At 36.7% G+C, this 25,339-nt stretch overlaps 1 protein-coding gene across 4 annotated transcripts in view; it reads right to left on the bottom strand.

Moving 5' to 3' along the window:
- The window catches only part of LOC148955677 (DDB1- and CUL4-associated factor 6-like), a 102,458-nt gene that overhangs the window by 37,264 nt on the left and 39,855 nt on the right, over positions 1 to 25,339 (bottom strand). For all 4 annotated transcript variants that reach the window (XM_089103396.1, XM_089103403.1, XM_089103416.1 and 1 more), the window contains exons 7-8: positions 23,913 to 24,147; positions 11,079 to 11,282 (exon numbers count right to left, since the gene is read on the bottom strand). In XM_089103396.1, the coding sequence (XP_088959522.1) occupies positions 11,079 to 11,282; positions 23,913 to 24,147 (439 nt within the window). The remainder of the gene's footprint in view (positions 1 to 11,078; positions 11,283 to 23,912; positions 24,148 to 25,339) is intronic.

Below are 25,339 nucleotides of genomic sequence, written 5' to 3'. Positions count from 1 at the left end.
AACTGCTATTTTTAACCAATGTTTTGTAGATGGTATTTTTCCAGTGTGTTTTAAACGAGATATTATATCTCCTATGCCGAAAACTAAACCCCAAAAGTTCCCTCTGACTTAAGAAAAATATCAAAAACCTCCATTTTCTCTAAAGCCTTTGAAAGTTTTATTTACAATTTCCTTGTTGACGATATTCATGATAAAATTAACTGAAATCAGCTTGGCTTTAGGCCGAATCATAGCACCACACATTGCTTAATTTATATACTGGACACTATTTTCAATCATCTAGAGTTGAATAGTTCCTACGTTGAGGCTGTTTTTGCTGATATTAGCAAAGCCTTCGAAAATTTGGATCATCAGAAAGTTATAGATAATGCATGGGCTTTAGGTGCAAGAGATTTTGTTTTACGTATGTTAGCTAGCTTTTTAACTGGGCGTGAGCAATGTGTAGTCCTCCCTAACGGAGATTCATCAGGTTTTTCCTCGATTTCCTGTGGAACACCTCAAAAGACTAAGTTAGGTCGTTTAGCATTTTTAATTGTTTTTAATAATGTTTTACCAAGTTTTGGCAACTCTTTTAAATTTGCGGATGATTTGAAATTACTGAACCTTTGTCAAACATCCAATACTTAGAATGTTACACTCAATTCACTCATTAACGATTTAAACAATGATCTTGACAATGTTAAACTCAAATTAAGCATACCCAAAATCAGTTTCATGTTATTTTCTTTTTTTTTAAATTCGCTCGCTGTCAATAATTACCTTTGCATACCAAATCTAAATATGGCTGAACTTTCGCGTTTGGAATTGGACAATAACCTTCCAAGGAAGTTCTCAATTTGCCGCCTATTTCAATCAAGTTGTTTTCTCTGTATATCGTTTTCCTTTCTCAAATGGTTCTCCATATCTACTCAAAATCTTAAAATAATTTATTGTCTTATATTAGACCACGTCTAGAATATACTTGTCCTATCTGACACCCTGGGTTGACCAATCACTAATGTTCTTAAATTAAAACTATTAAAAAGAGAGCAATACAAATTATACTGGGGACGTCGTATACTACATACGATGAAGGTTTGGCTAGACTTGAACTTACTACATTGGAATCACGACGTCACATCCTCACCATGAACTTTGGTCACAAGCGCCTTAGTTCTGACTATCATCGACGTTTTCTCCCCCCCCCCCCTTAAAGAAAATCCCTAAATCCTTCCTAAGACCAGACTCAATACTCGTAGAGCTCCAAATACCCATTTGGACCTGTATCTTCAAATGTTGACCATGAGGTACAAAAACTCTTTTGCCCCCTATTTCGTTTCCCATTTTAATAATTGATATAAATTTTGTTTTATGTTTATCCGATAACATCTGTTTTATTATTGATTCAACTTTTTGTTTTATGTTTATCCCCTAACATCTGCTTTGTTATTGTAATTCTGACGTGCTTATACTAGCTGTGCTATTTTAGCCAATAAATCATATTCTATTCTATTCTAATTGTTTCTAGCGCAATCAGAAATTGTTTTTTCCAGCGAATCAGAACGGATCTTTGATATACAAAGTTCTTGTGTATCAACAGATCTTTGTGCTTCCAATATGACTACTTACACTGAATTCTAATCTACAATTCTGACAGTTTAGAATAGTCCTCTAGCCAATTTTCTATGTTTTGGTCTGCTTTGGTTATCTAACCATGCAGATTAAGACTTATTTCCAGCAAAATCAGAACTTGTTTTTTCCAGCGAATCAGAACTTTGGCTGATATTGTCAACCAAAACTCTGGTTTGTCAACTTGCCAAAACCAGATCTTTGGTTTGGCTCGGATGGTAAACAATCATTATCTAAAAGTGTTTCCTATGTCTACCAAGACAATAATGTTGTAAATCCCTGAAGAAAAAAAAATTCATGTCGACACAAAAAGTTCATGAAAAAACTTTTGCACAAAAATCCTCCCTCCAAGTGTTATAAAAAATGCACCCCTATTACAACTAAGAAAGGAACGAGCGGTAGGCTCCAATTACCAGCAACCAGAGTGACATATCTTAGGAGGAATATGTAATAACATTCTTCTGCATTGTAAGATGATTTCCTACCCAGGGAAAAATGTCTCTCCTTTTGTTTTTCTTTTCGGACTTTTATATGTTCATCCAGATTCAATTTGAAAATGACACTTCTTTGTTTCTTTCCAAGATTAGAATTTTCACTTGACTTCACGTTGATCCCTCCATTGTGTCCATTTTGCATTTTTGGTATATTAACACAGTTAAACGTATTGTGCTAGGTAGAGATAAGCAAAATAATCGTCCGGTGCTTTCGGAAGCTGTAACACTACTTAAAGGTCTAAAACAGGGTTCATGCTTAAGCCCAACTATATTTAACTGCGCAACGTATACAGTCACTAGAGAGTTAAAGGGAAGTTTCAACCTTGATGAGCTTGATATTAGCTACTTGTCATACGCCAAAGATCTACCGCTACTCAGTTTTTCTATATCTGGTTCACGGGAAAATTTGGCTAAGATTGTTAAACTTTATAAATCTATTGGTCTTGCTGTGAATGTCTCCAAAACAGAGTTTTGTATTATTAACAGGCCGGCGAAGTACAATTTCTCTGTTTCGCTCGATATTGAAGGTTCAGTGACTAATGAATCGGATAGCCTGCTGTATCTCGGAATTAATTATGGGTCAACGATAAGATCGACCACCGGGCTTATTAAAGATATTGTATCTTGGTCTCTTACGACAGGTTACGGAAAGGTAGTAAGCCTGAGAAATAGTATTGATAAACTCACCCTCGCCAGGATATTTAACGCCGTAGTTACACCTTCTATCTTATATGTATCACGTAACGGCTACTGACGTAACTATTCGAAAACCATAAAGGTAAACGCAACAGAAATTTTGTCAGCTTGTAGTAATGTGTTCGCAGCTGTCTTTTTTGGATAACTTTTAGTAACTCCCAAAGCGGTATACTAAAAGTTGATCCAAATAAGAAAGCTGCGAACCCATTACTACAAGCTGACAAAATTTCTGTTGCGTTTACCTTTATGGTTTTCGAATAGTTACGTCAGTAGCCGTTACGTGATTATTGATCCAGTGACAAAAATTGGTGAAATTGAAGCAAGAGCTAGCCGCCGCAGCGTGCAATTCCTTGCTGATTCGCCGCTAACTCATCTTGTGCACCTTCTATCTTATATGTATTACCGCTTTGGGAGTTACTAAAAGCTATCCAAAAAAGAAAGTTGTGAACCCACTACTACAAGCTGACAAAATTTCTGTTGCATTTACCTTTATGGTTTTCGAATAGTTACGTCAGTAGCCGTTACGGGATCATCGATCCAGTGACAAAATTGGTGAAATCGAAGCAAGAGCTAGCCGCCGCAGCGTGCAAGTCCTTGCTGATTCGCCGCTAACTCATCTTATGCACCTTATATCTGATATGTATCACCGCTTTGGGAGTTACTAAAAGTTATCCAAAAAAAAAGCTGCGAACCCATTACTACAAGCTGACAAAATTTCTGTTGCGTTTACCTTTATGGTTTTCGAATAGTTACGTCAGTAGCCGTTACGGGATCATCGATCCAGTGACAAAAATTGGTAAAATTGAAGCAAGAGCTAGCCGCCGCAGCGTGCAATTCCTTGCTGATTCGCCGCTAACTCATCTTGTGCACCTTCTATCTTATATGTATCACCGCTTTGGGAGTTACTAAAAGTTATCCAAAAAAAAGCTGCGAACCCATTACTACAAGCTGACAAAATTTCTGTTGCGTTTACCTTTAAGGTTTTCGAATAGTTACGTCAGTAGCCGTTACGGGATCATCGATCCAGTGACAAAATTCGTGAAATCGAAGCAAGAGCTAGCCGCCGCAGCGTGCAATTCCTTGCTGATTCGCCGCTAACTCATCTTGTGCACCTTCTATCTTATATATATCCCCGCTTTGGGAGTTACTAAAAGTTATCCAAAAACGACAGCTGCGTACCCATCAATACAAGCTGACAAAATTTCCGTTGTGTTTACCTTAATGGTTTTCGAATAGTTACGTCAGTAGCCGTTACGGGATCATCGATCCAGTGACAAAATTGGTGAAATCGAAGCAAGAGCTAGCCGCCGCAGCGTGCAATTCCTTGCTGATTCGCCGCTAACTCATCTTGTGCACCTTCTATCTGATATGTATCACCGCTTTGGGAGTTACTAAAAGTTATCCAAAAAAAAGCTGCGAACCCATTACTACAAGCTGACAAAATTTCTGTTGCGTTTACCTTTATGGTTTTCGAATAGTTACGTCAGTAGCCGTTACGGGATCATCGATCCAGTGACAAAATTGGTTAAATCGAAGCAAGAGCTAGCCGCCGCAGCGTGCAATTCCTTGCTGATTCGCCGCTAACTCATCTTGTGCACCTTCTATCTGATATGTATCACCGCTTTGGGAGTTACTAAAAGTTATCCAAAAAAAAGCTGCGAACCCATTACTACAAGCTGACAAAATTTCTGTTGCGTTTACCTTCAAGGTTTTCGAATAGTTACGTCAGTAGCCGTTACGGGATCATCGATCCAGTGACAAAAATTGGTAAAATTGAAGCAAGAGCTAGCCGCCGCAGCGTGCACGTCCTTGCTGATTCTCCGCTAACTCATCTTGTGCACCTTCTATCTTATATGTATCACCGCTTTGGGAGTTACTAAAAGTTATCCAAAAAAGAAAGCTGCGAACCCATTATTACAAGCTGACAAAATTTCCGTTGTGTTTACCTTAATGGTTTTCGAATAGTTACGTCAGTAGCCGTTACGGGATCATCGATCCAGTGACAAAAATTGGTTAAATTGAAGCACGAGCTAGCCGCCGCAGCGTGCACTTCCTTGCTGATTCGCCGCTAACTCATCTTGTGCACCTTCTATCTTATATGTATTACCGCTTTGGGAGTTACTAAAAGTTATCCAAATAAGAAAGCTGCGAACCCATTACTACAAGCTGACAAAATTTCTGTTGCGTTTACCTTTGTGGTTCTCGAATAGTTACGTCAGTATCCGTTACGAGATCATTGATCCAGTGACAAAAATTGGTGAAATTGAAGCAAGAGCTAGCCGCCACAGTGTGCAATTCCTTGCTGATTCGCCGCTAACTCATCTTGTGCACCTTCTATCTTATATGTATTACCGCTTTGGGAGTTACTAAAAGTTATCCAAAAAAGAAAGCTGCGAACCCATTACTACAAGCTGACAAAATTTCTGTTACGTTTGCCTTTATGGTTTTCGAATAGTTACGTCAGTACGCGTTACGGGATCATCGATCCAGTGACAAAAATTGGTGAAATTGAAGCAAGAGCTAGCCGCCGCAGCGTGCAATTCCTTGCTGATTCCCCGCTAACTCATCTTGTGCACCTTCTATCTTATATGTATCGCCGCTTTGGGAGTTACTAAAAGTTATCCAAAAAAGAAAGCTACGAACCCATTACTACAAGCTGGCAAAATTTATGTTGCGTTTATCTTTGTGGTTATCGAATAGTTACGTCAGTATCCGTTACGAGATCATAGATCCAGTGACAAAAATTGGTGAAATTGAAGCAAGAGCTAGCCGCCACAGTGTGCAATTTCTTGCTGATTCGCCGCTAACTCATCTTGTGCACCTTCTATCTGATATGTATCACCGCTTTGGGAGTTACTAAAAGTTATCCAAAAAAGAAAGCTGCGAACTCATTACTACAAGCTGGCAAAATTTATGTTGCATTTACCTTTATGGTTTTCGAATAGTTACGTCAGTAGCAGTTACTGGATCATCGATCCAGTGACGAAAACTCGTAAAATTGAAACAAAAGCTAGCTGCAGCAGCGTGCAATTCATTGCTGATTCGCCGTTAACTCGTCTTGTGCACCTTTTATCTGATGTGTAACACCGCTTTGGGAGTTACTAAAAGTAATCCAAAAAAAAAAGCTGCGAACCTATTAATAAAAGCTGACAAAATTTCTGTTGCGTTTACCTTTCTGGTTTTCGAATAGTTACGTAAGTAGCCGTTACGGGATCATCGATCCAGTGACAAAATTGGTGAAATCGAAGCAAGAGCTGGCCGCCGCAGCGTGCAATTCCTTGCTGATTCGCCGCTAACTCATCTTGTGCACCTTCTATCTGATATGTATCACCGCTTTGGGAGTTACTAAAAGTTATCCAAAAAAAAGCTGCGAACCCATTACTACAAGCTGACAAAATTTCTGTTGCGTTTACCTTTATGGTTTTCGAATAGTTACGTCAGTAGCCGTTACGGGATCATCGATCCAGTGACAAAAATTGGTAAAATTGAAGCAAGAGCTAGCCGCCGCAGCGTGCAATTCCTTGCTGATTCGCCGCTAACTCATCTTGTGCACCTTCTATCTTATATGTATCACCGCTTTGGGAGTTACTAAAAGTTATCCAAAAAAGAAAGCTGCGAACCCATTAATACAAGCTGACAAAATTTCCGTTGTGTTTACCTTAATGGTTTTCGAATAGTTACGTCAGTAGCCGTTACGGGATCATCGATCCAGTGACAAAAATTGGTGAAATTGAAGCACGAGCTAGCCGCCGCAGCGTGCACTTCCTTGCTGATTCGCCGCTAACTCATCTTGTGCACCTTCTATCTTATGTGTATCACCGCTTTGGGAGTTACTAAAAGTTATCCAAATAAGAAAGCTGCGAACCCATTACTACAAGCTGGCAAAATTTCTGTTGCGTTTACCTTTGTGGTTCTCGAATAGTTACGTCAGTATCCGTTACGAGATCATTGATCCAGTGACAAAAATTGGTGAAATTGAAGCAAGAGCTAGCCGCCACAGTGTGCAATTTCTTGCTGATTCGCCGTTAACTTATCTTGTGCACCTTCTATCTTATATGTATAACCGCTTTGGGAGTTACTAAAAGTTATCCAAAAAAGAAAGCTACGAACCCATTACTACAAGCTGACAAAATTTCTGTTACGTTTGCCTTTATGGTTTTCGAATAGTTACGTCAGTAGCCGTTACGTGATCATTGATCCAGTGACAAAAATTGGTGATATCGAAGCAAGAGCTAGCCGCCGCAGCGTGCAATTCATTGCTGATTCCCCGCTAACTCATCTTATGCACCTTCTATCTTATATGTATTGCCGCTTTGTGAGTTACTAAAAGTTATCCAAAAAAGAAAGCTACGAACCCATTACTACAAGCTGGCAAAATTTATGTTGCATTTACCTTTATGGTTTTCGAATAGTTACGTCAGTAGCAGTTACTTGATCATTGATCCTGTGACGAAAACTGGTTATATCGAAGAAAAAGCTAGCCGCTGCAGCGTGCAATTCATTGCTGATTCGCCGCTAACTCATCTTGTGCACCTTTTATCTTATATTTAACACCGGTTTGGGATTTAATAAAAGTTATCCAAAAAAAAAGCTGCGAACCTATTACTAAAAGCTGACAAAATTTCCGTTGCGTTTACCTTGCTGGTTTTCGAATAGTTACGTCAGTAGCCGTTACGGGATCATCGATCAAGTGACAAAAATTGGTGAAATTGAAGCAAGAGCTAGCCGCCGCAGCGTGCAATTCCTTGCTGATTCCCCGCTAACTCATCTTGTGCACCTTCTATCTGATATGTATCACCGCTTTGGGATTTACTAAAAGTTATCCAAATAAAAAAGCTGCGAACCCATTACTACAAGCTGACAAAATTTCTGTTGCGTTTACCTTTATGGTTTTCGAATAGTTACGTCAGTAGCCGTTACGTGATCATTGATCCAGTGACAAAAATTGGTGAAATTGAAGCAAGAGCTAGCCGCCGCAGCGTGCAATTCCTTGCTGATTCGCCGCTAACTCATCTTGTGCACCTTCTATCTTATATGTATTACCGCTTTGGGAGTTACTAAAAGTTATCCAAAAAAGAAAGCTGCGAACCCATTACTACAAGCTGCCAAAATTTCTGTTACGTTTGCCTTTATGGTTTTCGAATAGTTACGTCAGTAAACGTTACGGGATCATTGATCCAGTGACAAAAATTGGCGAAATTGAAGCAAGAGCTAGCCGCCGCAGCGTGCAATTCATTGCTGATTCGCCACTAACTCATCTTGTGCACCTTCTACCTTATATGTATTACCGCTTTGGGAGTTACTAAAAGTTATCCAAAAAAGAAAGCTGCGAACCCATTACTACAAGCTGACAAAATTTCTGTTGCGTTTACCTTTATGGTTGTCGAATAGTTACGTCAGTAGCCGTTACGGGATCATTGATCCAGTGACAAAAATTGGTGAAATTGAAGAAAGAGCTAGCCGCCGCAGCGTGCAATTCATTGCTGATTCGCCGCTAACTCATCTTATGCACCTTCTATCGTATATGTATCACCGCTTTGGGACTTACTAAAAGTGACCCAAAAAAGACAGCTGCGAACCATTACTACAATCTGGCAAAATTTATGTTGCCTTTACCTTTATGATTCTCGAATAGTTACGTCAGTAGCCGTTACGGGATCATTGATCCAGTGACAAGAATTGGTAAAATTAGTAAGAGCAACCCGCCGCAGCGTGCAATTCCTTGCTGATTCGCCGTTAACTCATCTTATGCGCTTTCTATCTTATATGTATCACCGCTTTGGGAGTTACTAAAAGCTACCCAAAAAAGACAGCTACGAACTCATTACTACAAGCTGGCTAAATTTATGTTGCGTTTACCTTTATGGGTTTCGAATAGTTACGTCAGTAGCCGTTACAGGATCATTGACACAAATTGGTGAAATTGAAGCAAGAGCTAGCCGCCGCAGCGTGCAATTCCTTGCTGATTCGCCGCTAACTCATCTTGTGCACCTTCTATCTTATATGTATCGCCGCTTTGTGAGTTACTAAAAGTTATCCTGACAAATTTTCTGTTGCGTTTACCTTTATGGTTTTCGAATAGTTACGTCAGTAGCCGTTACGGGATCATTGATCTAGTGACAAAAATTGGTGATATTGAAGAAAGAGCTAGCCGCCGCAGCGTGCAATTCATTGCTGATTCGCCGCTAACTCATCTTATGCACCTTCTATCTTATATGTATTAACGCTTTGGGAGTTACTAAAAGTTATCCAAAAAAAAAAACTACGAACCCATTACTACAAGCTGACACAATTTCTGTTGCGTTTAGAGATAGAGATATTTATTTCGAGAAATTACTATCACAAGCACTGAAGGGCCGAATTCGAATTTCGAAGTCCATAAAAAAACAAACAAGCAAGAAAATCATAATAAAAGCACAACAACTGAAAAATTGGCAAGCAATGCAAAAAATAAAAATAAATAAATAATTAAATATCGGAATGCTATATGATTCCTTTGTCACTTATATTAAAAACTGCAAAATGGCAACTAGTTAAAAAGATAAAAACCGATAAAACTGAAAAAATAAATAATATACACATTAACAAATGTTTAAAAAACACCATAAAAAGGGGATAGGGAACAAAAAAAAAGAGTAAAAAGAAAAACGAGCTGTTTCTTTTATTCTATAAGAGAAAAGACAAAATTTATGTACAAATTAACCATTATTTATTGTATCAGTAAAAAAAGGGATAAAAGATTTCTTATACCGCAAGGGAGACTCTGGACAATAGAAGCCAGAAACTTATTGAGGTCATTAGCTGTGGTCTTTGGAGGTTCATTTATATTAAAATTTAGTTATTCTTGACTCTTGCCGGTAAGTTTTTTAATTTCAGAGTACCAGTTCTTTGGTTTATCATGGCGCAAGTATTTTATTTTATTTTTATAATAGGCTCAGGCAGCTTTTCTAATTTGAATTTTTAATTCCTTTCTTAACTTATTTGCTTCAGCTAAATTACCCCTGTTTAATAAGCTTATTTTCGTGCGGATTTATATTTTTATGGGATTGTTTATGTAAGGTTTATCAAAGGAGCATTTTCTGATTTTTTTTTCTGGGAAACATAATTATCTGGAATCAGTTAGTTTACTGTGAAAACTTGAAATTTTGTAACAAATACTATTATAATTATAAATTTATGACCAAACTTCACTGGTAAGTAATGATACAAAAGGAAAAAGGCAACTCAAGGGCGTCAAAACAGAAGTCGCATGTACTTTTTGTTTTGTGCCAAACAAAATAGGGTTTTCCGAATCTTCGTTCTAAATTATCAAAATATGACGGAAAATACGAACCTTTTTAATAATCAGAAGCCTATTGCGAGCCCGATATCAGCTCGGCAAACCGATTTTTGGCTATTTTAATTTTCTGCCACTGTAGTACAACATAAACGAAAAAGAAATATTCAAAATTGTTGCCTTTTGTAAGCTGTTGTCAAAATTGTTTGGCTTGAAAGTTACCAATAGCCTGCAATTGTACCATTTTTTTTTTCAGAACACAACTACAACTACTACTTTCACTGCAGCACCAACTCACCTCAGGCAAAGACGGCTACACACTCTCCACCTCCAGCCCAATCTATCCAAAGCCTTTCTCTTTACACCATCTCAAGATGTTTTATTTAACCTTAAATCTTGCCTAACGACCTTCCCTACCTTGTTCTGGGACGACCTGTTTTCCGTTTGGCCCTAAATGATTGGCTGACAAGGATGGTCTTTGGCAATCTGTCACCCTTCATCCGTAGAATATGTCCTAGCCATTTCAGTATTTCTCTCATTATAGCCCAAAAAAGTAGGATTGAATTTTTCGCAGTGCTTATTGTTTAACACACGGTCAGTCCGAGGGATGCGCAAAACAAAAAGTAAACGATTTCCCTGAAAAATATCTAACAATGTTTAAAAAAATGTTGATTTAATAAATAAAAACCTTTTCAGTATTAAGAATCCATAAATCCTTTTGACTAATCACTAACCTACAAACCTTCACATGTTCCTCTTTTTAATCCTCTAGTTATCATGATTGTCCCAGCTGACACGTCATGTGTACTATCTTCATTGCGATTCATGCTCATTTCGATAATTTGTTATCAAATTAATATGAATAGCCTAGCTTTTAGAGCGTGAAAAAAAAAACAATCCATTCTTTCTTGCGCGTGAAATTCCCCAAATAAAATACTGATGGACAGTCCTAGATCCACAGCGCAAATATAAAATTAGCCTCACGAAAGTAAAAATAGGAATACCTATCTCCAGTAAGATCTGCATTAGAACTAAGATACGCTGACAAGCTAACACTAGATCTGTTGTTCGGCAGACTTGAGCCAAAAATTTCCTGGTCCGTCCCAGGCATGTCTTCACTTTGATTGGCCAGGGAATCATAGGTAACTGAATCAATATTCACAGGGGCATCTGAGTGTATTGTAGATGGTGGAGAAACTGGGATTTCACTGTAAAAACATATATATAAACAATTTATTTTATTTTTTTTTACAGAAAGAACAGAAAACGGGTATAAATAATAAGAACCACAAAAACTTACGTCACAATGGGCTGCATTTCGTTCTTAACTAGGTTGCAGCTACTGCTGCAACCCTGATAATTGAGATTACAGTGAAGCGAGAACTTGTAAAGTCCTGGTGATATTTTTAAATTCTAATACAGACCCATATTTCTGTTTTGAGAAGGGAAATAGAGAGATATTTTTGTTAATTTTGTTAATAAAAAATAGACACATTTTATGGCAAGTGGGAAAGATTTCAGTAATTCAAACGAGCAAAAATAGAGTCAAGCTAAAAACGTTATGTTTCAAAGCAGATACATTTAACTGAGTACTTTTATTCTTGAACTTACGTTTTAAATCTCATACTGCTTCCTTTGAAAACCGAAACAAAACTTTATCGTAAAGAGCAGAAAGTTCAGGATGTGATGGGAGAGGCAGCCCACTCCCTTGTCGGAGTGATTTCTATTTGTTTCAAGTTCCAACCCCGCTCTTTTCTTTCATATATTAAATGGCTTCCGTTTCAATAATAATATTAATGATAATTTGTTTATTGCCCACTTTTAAACAAAACAAGCGGAATGATTTACACTTGCAAGAAAGAAAAATCAAACACAGAGACAACTTAAACCTTTATCTCAGACAAAACACACAGATAATATTATGGTTTGGGCCTATGGACACAAAGACATGCTTCTTAAATTAGCACTAAGCAATTCAAACGATTGAGTAAGTCGGTAGCACCATACTTCCCAATAATACGTGTATTACGATAAGAAGTAGGAAGGTACAGCAAAAATTTGCAATATCTAAAATACGCTAGAATACTGCTTAAAAAAAGACTTGAATGTTTTCCATGATTAGCTACAATTTTCGCATGCCCAATCTTAAACTTTTCTTTAACATCTCTCAGAGCCTGGAGTCACAAAAGAGGGTGTATAGAACAAACACTAATCCCTAAACACCGTAGATTCGCAACATTACGAATTACTGATGATCCACAGGACAAATTATGAGCTGATGATTTGGGATTAAAAACTAAATATTCGCATCTATCAAGATTCAAAGACAGACCAACATTCCAAAACATCATCGAAATATGCCGCACGGATAATGCTGAAATAGACTTGATCCGACTTAAGACTGGCAGGTCGTCCGCGTACGTAATATAAGACACATCAGATAAATTCTAAAAACACGAAGGCCTGGTTCCTGATAACACATTTTAAATGCAAGCATTAAATAGATAAGGTGATAGCATTCCACCCTGTCGTACTCTTGACTGAACTGGTGTATTACCGCAGAACTCTGTACGCGATTTCAAACGAAGAAACAAATTGCTATACCGAAATATAAGTAAATGTGCGACAGAAGGGTTCACCCCAAACTCTGAAAAAGAGTGCCACACTTGTGCATGGCAGATACTGTCGAAAGCTTTAAACACATTCAAAGGGCAAATATGTAATTCATAACCTTTTGACTGGGCATCATAAAGAATTGAAGGTAAAACCTCGTCCGCATGTTGGCACCCAATACGAGGTTGAAACCGAAATTGGTTTGAATCTTTCGCAGTTCGTTCAATAATATATGGAAACAGAATATATTCAAAAATTTTACTAATATTGTATGCAACAGTGATATGCCTGTATGAACTGCGTTCAAAAGGGTCTTTTCCACGTTTAAGAATAAAAGTTACCGTCCCACAAAGGAGGGAATGGCACTAATGACAACAATAAACAGAACTGAAGAGGTAACTAAAGTTGAGTGTTAAGTGCCGGACAATCACAACGTAAATGATGAGGGCTAAACCCGTCAAGATCACTCGATTTAGACATAAGTTTAAGCATAAATTAACAACACGAATTTACAAACTTCAACTAATTTTTAGGTTTAAGCAGAATTAACAATTTTAGTTGATACAGAAATAACATGACGATGCAAACCTTAAGGTGGCAAAAAATTAGATACTAAGCGCTGAAAATGATAATAGTGAATACTGTACTTGGTCTTTAGCACGATTTTGACGGCTTTAAGAACGGGGCCTTCTTTCCAAATCCGGCTCTGAGTTGAGTTTAACACGGACAAGGAGACAGCCGCATTCTAAGCTTGTTTCATACACTCAACTAAGCAAAGGTAATAAAAATTTAGTTACACTCTTGCTTGGGGCAAAAAAAAAACACTCACGCATAGTAGATTAGAAAGGACCTTAACGCAAAACAACAGAGTTGTTAGTTGTTAGGGTAAAAATATATAAAGACCAATTGGCTTTGCTCTACTCTCTTTTCATACACCATTTTTTATTAGTAACACCAAAAGGATCACTAAATGGATCAGAAGTTAATGTTAAAGTAAGATCAGGAGTTAAGCAGGGTTGTTTTCTATCCCCTTTTCTATAAATTATTTTGATTGACTTTGTCCTAAGGAGCACAGGAAAGGCAATGGGAGATCACGGAATCGAATTAGGAGGAAAAAGTCTCCTTGACTTAGATTATGCTGATGATTTAAGCATCCTAGATAAAAACGTGAGCAAAATGAATGAAATTTTAGATATTTTGCGAGTTCAGGGTGCTAGAATAGGTTTGAAAATAAATTTTAAGAAGACTAAGTCACTTAGGCTAGGAATTACTGAAGATGGAAAAGGTGTAGTTGAGTAACGAAAAGATTCGTCAGGTTGACAGCCCCACTTACCTTGGTAGCATTATTAGTAAAGATGGCGGGAGCAGTGAAGATGTCAAAAGTAGAATAGCCAAGGCCCAGGGTGTTTTTTCACAGTTAAAAAAAGGTTTGGAAGAATAGGAAGATGAGTCTGCAAACCAAGATTAGAATATTAGAAGCTACAGTGATGACAGTGTTCAAATATGACTCGGAAGCAGGAGTGCTTCGAAAAACGGATAAAGATTTGCTAGACGTTTTCCATAGAAATTGCTTACGGATTGTTCTGGGTACCCGGTTGACTGGTCGTATTTCAAACAATAGGCTATACGAAAAATGTGGTTCAATAACGCTCTCTAGGGATATAATGAAAGAAAGGTTGAGGTGGCTAGGGCACGTTGTGCGGATGAAGGATGACGATTGCCGAAAATTGTTCTTTTCGGCCAACCCTCTAGGGCTAAACGGAAAACAGGCCGTCCTCGTCTGGGGTGGGAGGACGTCATAAAGAAAGATTTAAAGGACATGGGAACTTCATGGGCGGGTGTAAAAAGGTATGCTTTTAATAGATTGGGAGGGAGGAGGAGCGTGCGTAGCTGTTTTGGTTTCAGGCGGCTTGGTGCTGCAGTGAGTTGTTAGTAGTAGTATTAGTAGAGGGGAAGGTGGTCCAAATCACGCTCCTTTTCGTCAACATAAACGACAGAGCAGAGAACATCGGCGGAAGAAATACAATGGTCAATCCCAGTGCCAACTATTGTAGATATAACTGTAATTAAGAGCTTTAGGTGATACACAGTAACCCACTGGCAACTAATCTTAAACTAAGTTGACGTGAGTAGAAGAGCTACGAACATCGCAGTTGAAGTCACCTATCACTAACCATGACTAGTCACCTATCCATCGACAAACCAAATTACACAAGGAGTGATGTGTATGGTCTTGTCTGGCTTTTAGGGTGGGTGCGGGGAGGGGCACCCCCCCCCCCAACTTTTTGCGAAATCGGCCAAAATTTGGCAAAATTCTAGATTTCTGCCGAAAATTCGGCATAAATCAGGTAGAGATTCGGTAAAATTTATGAAGATCGCCCCACCAATAAAATGAGCCTACAGACGCCCCTGCTTGTAGCTGTTTCAGGAATGGCTACTATTATCTCCATTAGTCTTAACTATAAAATGTTATTTCGAAAACAAATTTATGGGAATTCCGAAAAATAGCCTGAAATGGAGAAAATTCCGAAAAAAAAAATGACATAGGACCGAAAACCATTGAAATACCCATGACCAAAAACCTTGTTCTGGAGATTTACAGTCCCCTGGCTTGAACAACAAAAAAAAATTACTTTTTGCTTAGGTAGCATTGATTGTCCTGTTTTTTCTTTTCTTTTTCCGCCACTGCTAGCAGGGCACTGGGACGTCATACAGAGCAGTTTAAGAGCTCATTTGAAAGGAAATTTCTATACCTAGTACCTTTTGTAGAATTCTCGCGAATTCCGGCACTGTTAAATTTCCCAATGGAAAGCTCACCCCCGGAAACCTCCCTTCCCAAGGAAGATTTTCATCGCAGTAAATCCCCCCCCCCCAAACAGAAAATTCCCTCTCCAAAAAATAAGATATCTTTGTACTTCCCAATAATAAATACTACACGTAAACAACGGACAAATTTCGCAACTTACAACCGTTTGCCCAGGGCCTTTGAGGGGTCTTGTTATCCTCAAAGACATAGTTATTGGATCTTTCAACTATACTGAACAAAATGACCATCTCAAAATTTTGATCGAACGTCTTTCGGGAAAAGGGGGGTAGCTGCCCAGCAATCTTTTTGATCCCTTAAAAAGGGTACTAGGACTTTATATATAGAATCAAATGAGGCCTCCCCCGATCTTCTAGGATCACTGGTTCGATAGAATTACCCTGAAAAAAAAAAACAACAAAAAACAACAAATAAACACGCGTCCGTGATCTTTATTGTGGCAAATACTGCAAAATTACATATTTGTGTATAGTAGCTTGAAACCTCTACAGTAGGGTTCTCTGGTAAACTGATTCTGACGGCGCAATTTTCATTAAGATCGCTTAACATTTTGGGGATGGTTTCCTTCTTTTTTTAAAATTGGGCTAAATTTTCTCAGGCCGTAACTTTCGATAAGTAACATTAAACTTAATGAACTTTTTATACTTTGAATCAGCATACAAATTCGATTTTTCTGATGTATCTATTGTTATAAAAACTTATGTTTTTTTTATATTTTAGGTTGCAACTGAGCCGTGTCGCTCCTTATTCACAGTTTGTTACCACAAACTGTTTGATATTTATATTTACCCTGTAAAGCTTCTTCTATATGGGTAAATCTAAGTTTCAGAGCTATTCCAAGTTTTATAAATGACTTGACACACTTTCCCTTCTTTAATAAATCATAGATCCAATAACAGAATCTAAGTGGGATCACAGACCTAAGTCGGATTTAGTTGCACTATTCCATGTTCTTTAAAACTAGGATACACTTCAACTGAATTTGGTGTAACTCGTTGCTTCACATCTTTCATATAGGTCTTCAATTTTGCGGAGTATATTTACTCTCTAGAGGCTCTTCTGTTACGAAAATTCAAGTTTCAGAGCTAATCCATATTTTCTAAAATGACCTGACACCCTCTCCCCTCCTTACTAAATCCCAGATCCAATGACCGACTCTAGCTCCAATCAAGGATGAATATAGTTGCACCGTTCGATGCCGTTTATAAGTTGGATATAGAGAACTCTTAGACTGAATCTAGTAAAAGTTATTACTTCACCGTATTTTATATGGGTTTAAAAGGCACAACGCTTAAAAATATTTTACTTTTTCCTTCAATTTTAAGGAGTAATATTCATTCTGTAAAGCCTCTTCTATATGAGTGAATCCAATGTCCAAAGCTTACTGAAGTAAAGGACTTGACAACCTCTTCTCTCTTTGATAAAAGATTTAACCCGATGGTTGCTGGCAGGGATCCAAAAGCAATCTATACCCTTCGATGTTGTTGGATACAGAGAACCTTTCAACTGAACTTCATGAAAATTACTACTTCCCCCTTTTTCAGCGAATCCAAGCTTTATAGCAAATCCAATAACTTTTCAACCTCTCGGATATTTTGATGTTCTGCATTTTTTCTCTTCAATTTCAAGGATTCTTATTTACATAACAAAGTCCCTTTTACATGGATGAATTCACATTTCAGAACTAGTCCAAGTTTTTCAAACGACTTGACACTCCATTTCCCCTTATGAATGACCTTACACGACAATATTATTGTTCTGTAAATTTCTTTGTTCTGCAAACGGATCCAAGGAGGATAGGGGTGCACCGTTCGAGGCTAATTAAAAGGTGGATATTAAGAGCCCTTGGAATAAAATCTTATACAATTTATTACTTAAGCGTCTTTTATATGGGTATTACATCCATGTTCCATAGCCAATCCAACCCTTTTTATGATTTGAGTCTACCTTATTTAACTTTTTGTTTGTTCCTCCAATATTAGGGAGTCTTATCATGGTCGCAGCATTCGCTGCACCCTAGTAAAGAACGAAGTTAAGCCCATAGTAACCGAAAGTTTAAAAGCGCGTTTTCAAAGAAATTTACGCTACAAAGCATCTTTTTTGTGGGAGAAATAAAGCTTCAAGGCTAATCCAAGTTTTATAAACGAAGTGACACCACCTTGCCCTTCATAACTGAATTGACATGAAAAAATTACAGGCGCAGATCCAAGGGAAGTAAGAATGTACCATTCGATGCAAATTACAAGTCTGATAGAGGGAACCCTTCAACTGAGTTTTGCTAAACCTGCTTACTCTATAAAGCTTCTTTTATCTGGGTGAATCACACCCAATCTAAGCTTGATAGTCAATCTAACAACATTTCTAAGATGTGGTTGTTGGTTACGTCGAAGTTTGGTTTTCTCTTTAAAATTCCACGAATTCGTAATCATCTTAATTTAAAAATTAAATAAAAAAAACAAGTTTTTTAAACTGAAAGTAAGGAGCGACATTAAAACTTAAAACGAACAGAAATTATTCCGTATATGAAAGGGGCTGTCCCCTCCTCAACGCCTCGCTCTTTACGCTAAAGTTTGACTCTGTCTCACAACTTTATTTTTTAAAACAATAAAAAAATTTAGCATAAAGAGCGAGGCGTTGAGAAGTGGACAGCCCCTTTAACATACAGAATAATTTCTGTTCGTTTTAAGTTTTAATGTCGCTCCTTACTTTCGGTTTAAAAATCTTATTTTTTTTATTTAATTTCTGATCGTTTTTTAGTTAATGCAGGGGATGTTTCCCCCCTCTTTAAAAAATCGAGTAAATTTTCTCAGGCTCGTAGCCTTTGATGAGTAATACTAAACTTAATAAAATTTATATATTTAGAATCAGCATTATAAACACATTCTTTTGATACATTTATTGACATCAAAATTCCGTTTTTAAAAGTTTCGATTACTATTGAGCCGTATCGCTTGTTTTTTTATTGTTTTTTTTATTACGTATATGTTATTACGTATATGAGGGGGTTCTCCCCTTTGTAAATAACACGCTGTTTACGTTAAAATTTAAAAAAAAATTTAATTAAGAAACTACTGAATCACAAAGGCCGTTTAATTAGAATAGATAGCTCTTTTGAAAGCACTAAAAAAAAACTGTAGCTTAACGAACGAGGTATTGCCTTTGGGGAGACCCCCCTCACATACTTTCTAATTTATGTTCTTTTTAATTTCTAATATTAATTATTAAATTTCATTTTAGAAAACTTGTTTTTTTTTTTTTATTTAATTTCTTATATTTTTTTAAAAAATTATTGTAAAAAAGGGGCCCCCGTCATAGCCAATAACCTTCCCCCCAGCCCACGACCTCCACGGACATATTCTCCGGATTAACCCCCTCGTCTAGCCCCCCCCCCTCCAGAAAAAAATCCTTCCTGAAAATGGTTGTATACTTCCCAATAGCCAATAAATAATGCTGGCTAGTCCGGCGCCCCATTCCCGGCGATTTCCCTTCCCCCATGAAAACTTCCTTCATGAACAGATCCTCCAACATAACCACCGACCCACCCTTCCCTCCCACTACCAGAAAAAAAACCTCCTGAAAACTTCTGTATACTTCCCAATAACCAATACTATATGTTAACATTGGGTAAAGTTCATAACTTTTAGCCCTCCCTTTGGGAACTTCGGGGATTAAGTCATCCTAAAAGACATGTTTATCATATTTTTGACCATTCTGAACAAAATGGCCATCTCAGAATTTTGATCGGGTGACATTGGGAAAAAAATGAGAGTCGGAGGGGGCCTAGGTGCCCTCCATTTTTTTTGGTAACTTAAAAAGGGCACTAGAAATTTTCATTTCCGTTCCAATTAGCCCTCCCACGATATTATAGTACCACTGGGTCGATACGATCACCCCTGTAAAAAAAAAAAAAAAAAAAAAAACAGAACAAACAAATAAATAAAAACGCATCCATGATCTTTCTTCTGGCAAAAAATGTAAAATTCCACATTTTTGTAGATAGGAGCTTGAAACCTCTACAGTAGGGTTCTCTGATGCGCTGAATATTAAGTTATTATTTTCATTAAGGTTCTATAACTTTAAGAGGGTTTTCTCCACTTTTTTCGAAAATTAGGCAAATTTTCTTAGGTGCGTAACTTTTGGTGGGTAGGACAAAATTTGATGACAGCTCTATATTTGAAATTAGCATTGAAATTTAATTATTTTGATGTATCTATTAGTATCAAAATTGGTATCCGTTTTCTAGAGTTTCGGTTACCATTGAGCCGGGTCGCTCCTTACTTACAGTTCGTTACCACGAACTGTTTGATTCTAGTATAATGTATTAGAATACTAAGTCGCTAAGGCTAGGAATGAGTGAAGATGAAAAGGTGATGTTGTGCAACGAAAAGATTGATCAAGTGAACAGCTTCACTTACCTACGTAGTACTATTAGTAAAGATGGTGGGTGCAGAGAAGATGTTAAGTGAAGATGAAAATGTATTCAATTGAAATTTTCGGAATGAGATGAAGTAAAAGTTTTATAATCATACAGTTTAGTTCAGAAAAGAAATCTTGCAACAAGAATACCCTACTTTCTGTAGGATATTCTATTTTTATATGACACCAACCTCAAGTGTAATTGTGGTTCCTAATATGTTCCCATTGGTGCTTCTTACACTTTTCAAGAATTTATCCTAATATCTGTTATTTTTTTTCCTTTGTTTATTCTTTGGTTTTGAGATCTGTGAAATATTTAGTATTGTCGCCGTTTCCTTTTTATTAAATGCCAGTATCTGATTAAAAAATAAAATTATAAACAAATCTCAAGCTTTTTCTTTAAGTTGAACCTTGCAAAGAGTGAGCCGAAATCACCATGTCAGGTCAGTAGGACCTCAAATACATTTAGAGAAATCTATGCTTAAAATACTACTTGTTTCGGATCTATAGAGCCATATCAAACCCCGTGGAGGCGGCTGGGGATTAGCAACGACTGATACAAAAGATGACTCCGAAAAAGTAGCTCTAAGACTAGAAAATATAATTTCGTAGATTATTCAGCAATTGTTCGTCTTTGTAGGGAGATATCCCATCCCCTCTGGTAGTGTAATTTACACTTGGAATAAAATTAAATCATAAGAGGGCACCAGCAAATTTAAGTACAAGATGCAAATAAATTTTCTGGAAAAAAAAACAGGTATAAAGAATAAAGCCCTTTAGGTTGGGGGGTCAGAAGACAAGTCAATTTGAGAATAGGGGGAGGGCCCCATCTTTTTTGTCTTTCTCCTAGATTAAATAAAAACAGTTTTTTGGTCTTTTCATTTAAATATCTTTTTTATATTATCATAAAAAAGTGCCCCTACATTTTTGTAAATTGATGCCTCTGCGGATCAGTCCTTTCTTTATGGTCTTCTAAGCTACATCCCACATGCTAAAAATTATGACATATTATGACATATGACGATTATGACATATAACATATTCTTCATACTTGATTAACTTCTGTAATGGCACTTGATTAACATCAGTAATTTTCGTTTATATGCTTTTACCTTTTTTGTTTGCCTTTAGTAAAGAAAAAAGGAAAATAATACGGCATTGGACTTTCCAGTCCCTACTGGCACTGTTGATCTCCGTTTCATGGCCCTTCAGCCAGTAAGTGCAATGGAAAGGTTACCCAAGGGAAGGGTTTTGCGGCGAGACGTTTTCAGTGGACACAGGACGGCAGGGTTGCCACCCTGACCTGGAAGAATTTACTAAATCGGAGAGGAAAAATTTACTAGATCGCATCTGTTTTTACTAAATGCTCCAAAAAAAATTTTCGCACCATCAAGCATCGATTTTTACTATAGGAGGATAGTCAATACGATTTTCACAATCCATTTTCCTTTTTTCTTCCTTTTTTTCTCTTTTCCTCTTTTCTTTCGTTTTTATAGTATGATTGAAAATTCCGGAAACCTACAAGTTCAAAAATCCTTCAGTAATCCTTCAGTATATGAAAGGGGCTGTCCCCTCCTCAACGCCTCGCTCTTTACGCTAAAGTTTTTTTATTGTTTAAAAAAAAATTCTGTTGTGAGACAGTCAAACTTTAGCGTAAAGTGCGCGGTATTGAGGAGGGGGCAGTCCCTTTCATATACGGATTAACTTCTATTCGTTTTAAGTTTTAATGTCGCTCCTTACTTTCAGTTAAAAAAACTTGTTTTTTATTTATTTAATTCTACCCTAGGATGAAAGGATGATAAACTTTCGATCTACAAGTAAAATGATTCATTTTATGCAATTCTGAAAAAAAGGTAACTTTCACTGCTTTCAAAGTTTGGTAACTACAATTTTTTGGCATACTATGGAGTGATAACTGTTTCTTAACACGTATATATATATATATATATATATATATATATATATATATATATATATATATATATATATATATATATATATATATATATATATATATATATATATATATATATATATATATATATATATATATATATATATATATATATATATATATATATATATATATATATATATATAATGTTACATTTCTACTTACTTTTAATTCTCTCAGCAGGCTCCTTTCTGCTCAATAAAAATTTTCATACTGAGAAGATTCACCAAATCACCTTGGGTGGCTTTTGTTTTGATTCCAATAGATTCCCAATCATCACAAATCCAAGAGTCATTATAGCTTCATTTTTAGTTGGTAAGATTTGATACACAGAAAGATGATTTTGTCGACCTTTAGACGCCGGAAGTGAAGTGTCTGTCTCTTTAAGAGACAGACAAGCAAAATTGTAAATTGTAAAACAGACAAGCAAAAATTGTAAATTGTCATATATTTACGATAATTTTTTCCCTGAATTCATGGAAAATAAAAAAAAGTTTTGTTTACTATAAATCATGACTTTTTACTAGTTTCTACTAGATTTCGGAAAATTTACTAGATCCTCTAAATTTAGTAGATCTGGTAAAATCCTACTGACGGTGGTAACCCTGCAGGACGGGGCCCAACTTTTCTTGAGATCGTAAATTTCCTTCATGTTATCAATTAAATTTCTTTTGTTTATTGAAATTGAGCAAAAAGCGAAATTACGTGAACACAAATTGGAAAAAAACGTGAAAACTTAACAATAAAATTGAACATTTATGAAATCTTAACGACGAAACTTCTTGGTATTATTTTCCGTTTTTAGTTTGTAGGCCTTAAGTTCAGAAACGGTAAAAGAACGGCAATGACCGATACAATAAAGAAAATGATAAGTATCCTCGAAATAGTATTAAAATCGATACCTCGAAATAGAATCATGATTAGAATCCCCATTAAGAAAAAGTTTGGCATGGTTCCAACATTAGTACTGATTATCAATTTGACGTCAAACCATGGCGAATTTTCGCAGGGCACAATTTAGCTTACGCTAGTTTCTGAAAAAAGCTGAATTCTAATTCAGCAGCCGGATTGGAACCGGATAAATTACGCATAATCTTACAAAGGTAACAACATGTGACATGCTTTAGAGGCTACCATTTGAGATGTTAGCGTATTTTAACTAATGGTGACCAAGATGCATCTTGACAAAGAGATAGTTATCCGTACGAAACGAAAGGATCCATGTAATACTTCTTGGCTTCCGTGAGCAAAATACAATATCGACTATATGCCCCAGTTCCTATCATTTGAAGCCAGGGATAATTACGAAGACCCAAATGTCACATGAGAAAGTTTAGTGCCACTTATTTGGAAACCAAAAGCTCAAGCTATCGACCTTAAAAGCCTAAGAACAAGACTTTCTGCTACCCAAGAGGTCCTTGATCTGGTCGCTATCCATAATCTTATCCATTGTTGGAATTATGTGGAATTTAAATATATCCGGTTCCACCATTATTTTCCACCATTTCAATTCCACCATTAGGTAGAATTCAGAACTGGAACAGCTGGTGAAACAAAAATGTCTTCAAGTATAAGAATTTAAGGTTTTCTTCGGTTTTTAATTCAAGATTAAAAACCTTTCTTTCAATTTTTTTCGAGACTTCTGAGATATTCATCTTCAATCAGACATACGTGGACATAGCAAGACAATTCACATAGAAAAGTCACTCAGTTATTTTTAATGACAAAATTTGTGTCTTCAATCAGAACTTAGCTCCGAAGCGGTGTTCTATTCATTTTTCACGTGACATTAATTTTTTAGCTTATATCGGAACCTGGCAAATTTTCTCAATCCATAATTTCACTGAATGGTGCTTTAACAATGAAAATGCTTTAACTTTAACTTTGCTTTAACTTTGAAACTTAATTGTTAAAGCACTTTGGGTGCTCTAACAATTTAGTTTACTATTGTCCTGAATGTTGAACATTAATAGGAAATACTCTCCATTACTTTGAAGAACAAAATACCTTGAAGCTATCTATCAAAGTTACCTATCTGAGATGACAAGTGGTGAAAGGCTTCTTGGCACAATATCTATGGGTCGTGATATGCTCCTTGGAGAGGAAGGTCCAACTGACCTTAGCTCGTCATGTGCTGTTTCCTGGTTTGCTGACTCATTTAAAGTACCTTGCTCTACAATTTCCCTTGAAGACAGCCGAAGCAGAAAACTATTCATCCGTCGTAATAAGGCACTTTGCAGAGTCGGTCGAGCCTGGCCAATTTGAACTGAAAAACAAAACGGAATACAGTATTCCAGTAAATGAAAGATAACTGATTAATATTTTTCTGATAATAATTAAAAAAAAGGTTTAAGATTCAGTCGTTAATTTGTATAGCCCCATCTTAGGCTTAGTTAACATCGTTCGTTTAACTCAACCCCTGTGCAATTGAACCTCTGTTTAAGTTAACCCCCATTCAACTCAACCTCCGTGCAATTCAAAGCTCATTTAACTCAATCCTCATAGATATCTGAAATTAATAATATAACTAGAAATTGTGGTTTAGCCTCTTTGGTCGGAAATGATAAAAGTTGGCTTAAATTAAATGGCCTTTATACATTGTTTAATTATAATGTAAGTAGGTTTTTTTCATGCTGCTTGAATGCCAAAATATCCCCTTTTCCCTCTTCTAAAAAGCAACATTCTATCCTTGTGTCTTTACGAAATTAGTAACTTTTCATGCCAAGGGCCACGGCGCACTCGAATATAGCGACGAGTGCGCCCACGCCGAGGGCCAGGGCACACTTGTTGCATGAATAACTACAACCTAGTACAGAGAAAACCACGGCCCAAGATTAGCTGAAATTTTTGGGGGGGATTTCCCCAGTTCTCATACACATCGTATATGTAGAAGGTCACACCGAGGTCGTTTTCAAAATGAAAACCTTTTTGTTTAGAGTAAGAAATATTTTATTTATAAATGGAAATCGTATCGCAAACAAAAAATACATTTTCGATCTTTTGCCATAAAATGCAATATTGAATGCTGATAGCAAAAATAAGTGCGGCTAGTCGCAAACATTTCCAATTTTTTGCCATAAAATGCAATATTAAATACTGATAGCAAAAATGAGTGCGGCTAATAAAAAACAAAAATTTTAATATCAAGCTACTTATTTTTATAGGAGCTTTTCGGGCTGATTGGGACATCGGTCGGAGGTTTTATTCCACCTAAAAGGGTCATTTATAAAGTGGGAACCGTTTTGTAATGGAGTAAGAGAAATTTCAAATATGAAAGTAAATTTTTTCACAAACTCAAATGTGAGCATTTTCTTTCTTTTTGACATGGTCTTGATTAAATGCTGAAAGTCACTATGTAGGGTTACTTTAAAAAAAGATTAAGATTCAGTCACTTATTTGTATACCAGTTTCTCAGCCTTAGTTAACATCCATCGGAAGTATTGTTACTCTGAATGTCC

The sequence above is a fragment of the Artemia sp. Qi Xiang Cuo genome, chromosome 2 (genome assembly GCF_049724085.1).
Source record: "Artemia sp. Qi Xiang Cuo chromosome 2, ASM4972408v1, whole genome shotgun sequence".
NCBI lineage: Eukaryota > Metazoa > Arthropoda > Branchiopoda > Anostraca > Artemiidae > Artemia > Artemia sp. Qi Xiang Cuo.
The sequence above is the reverse complement of the archived record's forward strand: the minus strand, read 5'-3'. Positions and strand labels throughout refer to the sequence as shown.